At 35.7% G+C, this 7,234-nt stretch overlaps 1 protein-coding gene across 1 annotated transcript; it reads left to right on the top strand.

Moving 5' to 3' along the window:
* The first annotated feature begins 1,410 nt into the window (after positions 1-1,410).
* Positions 1,411-6,763, top strand: LOC131641528 (DNA repair protein rhp7-like). The gene is made up of 6 exons (XM_058911835.1): positions 1,411-2,659; positions 3,456-3,889; positions 4,186-4,347; positions 4,942-5,017; positions 5,772-5,927; positions 6,089-6,763. The coding sequence occupies exons 1-6, from the start codon at positions 1,514-1,516 to the stop codon at positions 6,236-6,238; spliced, it is 2,124 nt and encodes a 707-aa protein (XP_058767818.1). The 5' UTR covers positions 1,411-1,513; the 3' UTR covers positions 6,239-6,763.
* Positions 6,764-7,234: the final 471 nt, after the last annotated feature.

Raw genomic sequence — 7,234 nt, 5'->3', positions numbered from 1 at the left:
TGTATGTATTGTCGTTTACCATGTAAAATCGGACCGATTCAATACATATATAATATAAGTATGTTTTATGTTGTCATTGCCTATTTTATGCCTATTTTGTATGCTTTTGGTATTGTTAACCCAAAACAGAATGCAATGCACAAAATGCAAAATTCACCTCTGTTTCTGCATAATTCGGAAATGAACTTCCGAAATATACATGTTTTCAGACCAATTTCGGAAGTTCATTTCCGAAACTTCCACTGAATGCAGGATAAGGTTTGTTGGGCCATTATTACTCCAATAAGTCTATAAATACAACACTCTCTTCTTCATCCTCTTCACACCACAAAACACAAATGACACAAACCTACCCCCACCTAGCATTCGTCTACTTCACCAGTGGCTACCCGATGTCGTTCCAATTCCGCTTCTCGCGCGACACGTCGTTTGCGGACTTGATAACGTCGCTCAACACGCTATTGCAATATCCGGAAAATCGAAAGGTTGTCAAGCTCGAGTACCGCTCGCCATCGCTTAACGACGACGGAGACGTTGAGTTCACACCTTTTGAGATCAAGAACAACGAAGATTTAGCGGTTTTGTGGACAACTTTCAACCGATTTTCTTTGAAGGGTTCGATCGAGTTGGATGCGAAACTTCAAAGATCGGGGGCCGACGTTATCAAAATGTTGACTCATCCTCACCTACCCGTGTTTAACAATATGTAACTTTAATCTTATGTAACGTGATCGATGTAATCTTCATCCGTTAAATAAATCGAATCGTTGTTGTTTGTTATTTTTCTTCTGTCCAGACCTTATTTCGGAAGTACATTTCCGAATTTTGGGTGAATTCGGAGATGCATTCACCTATTTTCTGAAAAAAACATTATTTCGGATGTACATTTCCGAAATCAGTTTTTTTATAAAAAAAACACGTTTTCGGAAATACATTTCCGAAACCACCTTTTTTTTCAAAAGAACACGTTTTCGAAAATGCATTTCCGAAACAGGGAATATTTTGGAGATTTCACACCAAAAAAGTAAGGAGGTGGGTAAAGAAATTTAAAAAAAAAAAGTCTCACCTATGAATTTTTAGGAAAAAGACACCTTTATTGTTTAAAAATAATTTTAGTTATCTACATTCGATATCAAGCTTATATACTCCCAGCGCGAAAAAGAACCCAAAGTCACAAATTATTAGTTGGTTCAGTGATGATTGACGCTGTACTTGATAGAGAGAACTACAGTTCGATCCCCCGCAACTGCAATCGGGAGGGGGCGGGCCGGTGGTGATAAAAAAAAAAAAAAAAAAAACCAAAGTTTCGGGTAAAGTAAAGTGTGCGAAGCAAGTTTCTCATCCATCATCTTACACGTACCACTAACAGCACACGATTCCCCATATTACCCTCTCTCTCTTTCAACAATAAATACGCATTCTCCTTTTTTTTTCCCTCCAAATCCCATCGTTTCACTCTCCTAAAACTCACTCCCATCTCCAAACCCTACTCTCCTTTTCTTCACCGCAAAGAATGGCTCCACCAGCCAAAACAACACCCAAACCTTCCAAACCAAACCACATTCACCCTCTCACTCCCTCTCAATCCACCGAATCTCCTCCCATCTCCTCCTCCGCCCCGCCGCGAAGACGCAGTCTCCGCCTCGCCGGTATTTCCATCTCCGAACCTTCCCAATCCCCAGCCGATTCAACCCCCAAACCCTCCGCTAGGGTTTCCAAATCAAAAACTCCAACCGCTTCGGAATCCCAACCTAATCAAACCGGCACGAGTTCCGTTAACTTGCGATCAGGAACAAAATCTCTCAAACGCGGAATCGCCATCGCAAACGAAGATAAAGACGATTCTGAAAATAACGCTACAAAAAAGAACAAAATATACGATGAAGGTGAATCGAGTAACAGAGGAATACTTACAGAAGAAGAGAAAGGGAAGGAAACTGTTGTTATTGATGAAAATGATGAAAGCAGCGATGAAGATGATGACAGCAGCGATGAAGAATCTGAAATAGAGAACACTACTGAAGAGAAAAATGATGAATCGAATGTTTTAGAACAATCTAGAAACCCTATGAATAACTCCAGAGAGGCACGAGGTTATAGAAGGAACTTAAGGAACTTGGAACGATTCCGTAACATAGCGAGAGAGAACGCGTCTCGTTTTGCTCTTTTCGCTGATGACGAAGACAATGTCAATGATTTATCTCCGGAGAATGAGCAGGAGAGGAATGAGATTGAGATTGAAGATTGGCCTGGTCCTTTTTCGACTGCTATGAAAATCATTAGGGATAGAGAGAAGAAAGGGAATCAGTTTCAAGCGGGGTCTGCTTCTATACAGAAGGATTTGATTGATTCGATAAAGTGGACTTCGAAAAGGATTGGGGGGAAGTTAGAAGGAAAGGTTTCTGTTCCTTCGTTGCAGGAACTTTGCATTCGGATTCTTGCTAAGAATGTTGATGCGATTGTTTCACTTGAGAGTGTGCCTGATGATTTGAGGCATAGGCTTAGTCAGTTGCTGTGTGATTCGCGAAGGATTAACGATCACTTTTTTGGACTTCTTGTTGGTGGAGCTCCCACGGAGATTCGGCTCAGAAATTGCTCGTGGCTGTCTGAGGATCATTTTACCAAGTGCTTTCAAGCAAGTGATACTTCTAATTTGGTGGTAGGTTGTTTAAACCTGGTTGATTGCTTTTTTATTATTTCTTGTGATTTTGTTGAGTAGTTGTGAAAAGGGTTTTAAGATATTATTGTTTCTTGTAATTTTAGTGTACAGTTATGAAGAGGGTTTTAAACTATGGTCTCAGTAAATTATGATTAATGACATCTTCAATTGTAGTTGTAGTGATAATCAAACACATTGATTTAATGGCCAAATTGCAGTTGCAAACTTTTCTTCAAAACTTTTTAGTGATATTAATAGATTGAATTTAGATTAACTCTGGGGTGATTTTAACATTTAGATGAATATTTTATAACTGAATAACCCATTATAAGTTTTCAAACACGTGTAGGTGGTTTTAGCTTGTTTGATAGCTTACTTTTGTTTCTTGTAATTTTGTTCAAGTGTCGAGAATAGGGTTTTACATTGCGTTTACAGTCAAATGTGTAGGTGGTTTTAACTTGTTTGATAGCTTTTATTGTTTCTTGTAATTTTGTTCTAGTGTCGAGAATAGGGTTTAAAATTATGTTTACAGTCAAATGTGTAGGTGGTTTTAACTTGTTTGATAGCTTTTATTGTTTCTTGTAATTTTGTTTAGTATCGAGAATAGGGTTTTAAATTGCGTTTACAGTCAAATTCGGCAAAACCCACCTCTATTGTAGTTGCCGCAACATTGGCCACATACCACAACCTTGATGTTTGCCTTTCTGGAGATTTATTTAGCTTCTGGCTAGCTTTCTTGTTTTGAAATATTTGATTATCTGGATTCTAGTTATTTATCTATTCAATTTTGAAATAGGTACTGCAACTTGATCTGTGTGGGCGGTGTTTGCCGGATTATGTGGTAGTTGCCACTTTAGCACGGTCCCCAAAGCAGCTGCCTAATTTAACTAGTCTATCTCTCAGAGGTGCCTGCCGACTCTCAGATGGGGGATTGCGCACACTTGTTTCTTCTACTCCAACACTTAGATCAATAAATCTTAGCATGTGCTCCCTTCTCACTTCTGCTAGTCTTTATTTTTTGGCTGAAACATTAAAATCTCTTTTGAAAGAGTTGTACCTTGATCATTGCATTGGCATTGATGCTGCACTAATTGTGCCAGCACTGGTGGAGTTTGAACATTTAGAAGTGTTGTCACTGGCTGGCATTCCAACTGTTTGCGATACATTCGTCAAGGATTACATTGTTGCACGTGGTCACAACATGAAAGAGCTAATTCTGAAGGACTGCATGTAAGTATCATTTTAGCAGTTTGTAAAAATAATTTCTGAAACAATTTCATTTTAGAAATTTGGTAGATAAATTTCTAATCAGAGAATAATTTAACCTAATTTGATATTTATGTTACTTCCAAATATTGTCTTTTTTAACTGTTGATCATTCTATGAATGTGGATTACTGATTATTTGTGAATTTCTTAGTCCTTTCAAAGTTTAATATTTTACCCAAATTGTAGGCTCCTTATTTTCTTTCTCTCTCAAAAGCTACTTATCATTTAAGCATGTTGATTATATTATTTGATATGCAGAAACTTGACCGATGCATCAATAAAAGTCATTGCTGAATACTGTCCTGGAATATGTGAGCTGGATTTATCGAATGTGTGCAAATTGACAGATGTGTCCATGGGGTATCTTACAAATGGTTGTCGTGCACTTCATACATTGAAGCTTTGCCGTAACTCATTCAGGTATTTGTTTTTCCTGTACTTGCCTGTGTTTAATTTTTGTGTTATATTTTGCTTATGCTAGACACCTCTATTTTTTTGTTACTTATTGCTACCCTCACTTTTTTATTGTACACTTTCCTATTCCTGTCTGCTATCAATCTGATTTTAATGGGGCTAGGGTTTTATTTTTCATAAGTCAAAATGTTGATGCTTTTTCCATATATATTCAAGTGATAAGAATAGACTCTATTATGTTAGTTTTTCTCTTTGCTGAGATTGAGACAGACCCTATAACAGGATCAAATCTATTTTGCTGATAGGCCTAGAGGGTCTTTGTCTATCTTATACATTATCTTGTTTTGTGAAAATTCTTGTGATTATTCATTCCCTCCTACCAATTGATTCCCTATTTCAAATCTCACATTAGTTCTTACTGCATCTATTATTGGTCTTTGTCTATCTTAAACATTATCTTGTTTTGTGAAAATTCTTGTGATTATTCATTCCCTCCTACCAATTGATTCCCTATTTCAAATCTCACATTAGTTCTTACTGCATCTATTCTTGGTATCGTCAATTAATGAATAAACTAACCTAATTTTTTCGGCATTGCAGTGATGAAGCAGTTGCTGCATTTGTGGAGACTAATGGAGAGTCTTTGAAAGAACTATCTCTTAATAACGTCAAAAAGGTACTTTTTTTATCTGCTTCCTTGATTCTCTCTGTTGTCTTTTATAAAAGTCATGATACTCCAAGGTACGAACACATGTCCGACAAGTGTAAAAAAAAACTTGTTTTCTTTGCTTAGACACACTTTGAAGACTCCTATGTGGATTAAAGATGTGTCACGTTAGGGATGAATGATCAAGGAAGGATTTAAAAACATTAAATTTGATTATTGTATTTTTAACTTTTTGGTAAAGAAGATGGATAAATGAAGGCGAAAATTTATCATAATTAGTCTAAGAGCTTTTTTGTATTGAACTAAACTCCCACGATTTAGATATTTTTTGTAATGAATGAAATTGCACGATTTAGATCTTTTTTACATGAACTTCATTTACTTGAACTTTTTAATATGCTGGAAATGCAGCTTTGTGCTTGTAAAAAGATTTAATAAGCCTACACTCCCAAATCAAAACGTATGGTTATTTACAGTATAATCTAAGCATCCTATGTATTTGCTTGTTGGTAAAAGTTTATTTTATATTTCCGTCTATAACTGTGTTCATTGGATCAAGATGCTACTATATTTGTACTTTTTTTGAAATTATATAGCAAGAACCTGCCCACTTGATGGAAGAAGCTTTGATTATAATTTTAGCTAGTTGAGGCTGCTCAACATTTATGCCTTTTTTATTCGGTTATCAGTTTAATTGACAGCTGGCTCATTCGTGTTTATGTTCTTTTGCTTTCTGACTGCTACGTTAATTGATTTAATACAGGTTGGCTACCACACAACCTTATCACTTGCAAGCCATGCAAAAAAACTGCATAGTCTAGATTTATCTTGGTGCCGAAATTTGACTGACAACGCTTTAGGTTTGATAGCGGACAGTTGCACGGCGCTAAGATTACTCAAACTTTTTGGATGTACTCAGGTATTGTATTAGACTTCACCTTAAAAACTCGTTATTAGTTCATTGGGGGATTGTGGCCACATTATTTTTTTAGTTCCCTCTTATATTTGTGATCATATGTATATTAGTGCAAGTCTATGATTAACAAAGCCTTACTGGAGAAATGTTTCATACGGCTGCAGGTAACAGATGTTTTTCTGAAGGGGCACTCAAACTCTCAGATGCAGATAATTGGTATAAAAATGACTTCTGTTTTGCAGCATGTCAAAGTGCCGGATCCTCATCGAGCCGCACTGAATTATTCATCAGTCTCTGTAGATTTGGCCGCGTAGATTTTGCATATAATTAATTATACAATCACGTGATATTTATACTAGTTACAGTGGCGTATATTTCCTATGCCAGTCAAAAACATTTTGCTGACATTCCTCAACTTGGGAGAGGATTTTACTTTTGAATTTTGACATCTGATAGTGAAGTTTTGTCTATTAGAGTGACAGTGAACTGTCCTTTTTTGGCTAGCATTTAAATGTTATCAAACCAAATGTACAAACCTGACTATTTTACTGCTCTTTGGTTACCGAGTAGCACATTGAGAAAGCCCGTTACGTTTGTGTTCAAATATTGATGTTGATGGTGAAAATGCGTGTTCAAATATTAACTCTGGTGGTGATTTTACTCCATGGAGTTCAAATTATCCTTTCTTAGACTTTAAATGAATGACAGAATAAATGATATTGTTTTTAATTGATATTACAAACTTTTCTTGTAATGGTACACAATTATATTACATTTCTTAACTTGTATTAACATGTGTTTGAAATATTTCAACCACCCTTGTATTTTAAAATGGATGGAGTACATAATTAACAATCTAAAAACATTTTGAAGAACTTTTTGTTTTGTTTTAAAGATTAGTGTTTTTTTTTGGGGGTATAAATCGGTTATCTTCTACGCGCAACTGTACTGACTAACCTTGGAGCTAGGGATGGCCATAATAGCTAGCAAAGTTCTTCATCAAGAGATTTAACATTGTTGTGTGTCTAGGGCTAATCTCTGATTAAGCTAGAAGAGATTTCTTCCATTTCAACCAAAATGTTCTTGGGTAAATAATGGTTTAATTTATACACTATCTTGATAAAAATATGATTTTATACACACTTAACAATCTAAAAATCATATTGAAGAAATTATTCTTGTTTTAAAAAAAATACTAATATGATACTCGTGTATTCGCACGGGTACTTATAAGGTACGCGCATTGTTTTTAAAATATAATAAAAATAAAATAAAATTGTTTAATCAAAAAAAGTTTATTATCTTCAAAA

Source organism: Vicia villosa, unplaced genomic scaffold, assembly GCF_029867415.1.
Source record: "Vicia villosa cultivar HV-30 ecotype Madison, WI unplaced genomic scaffold, Vvil1.0 ctg.003806F_1_1, whole genome shotgun sequence".
In the NCBI taxonomy this organism is placed as follows: domain Eukaryota; kingdom Viridiplantae; phylum Streptophyta; class Magnoliopsida; order Fabales; family Fabaceae; genus Vicia; species Vicia villosa.
This window is presented reverse-complemented; position numbering and strand designations above follow the sequence as displayed.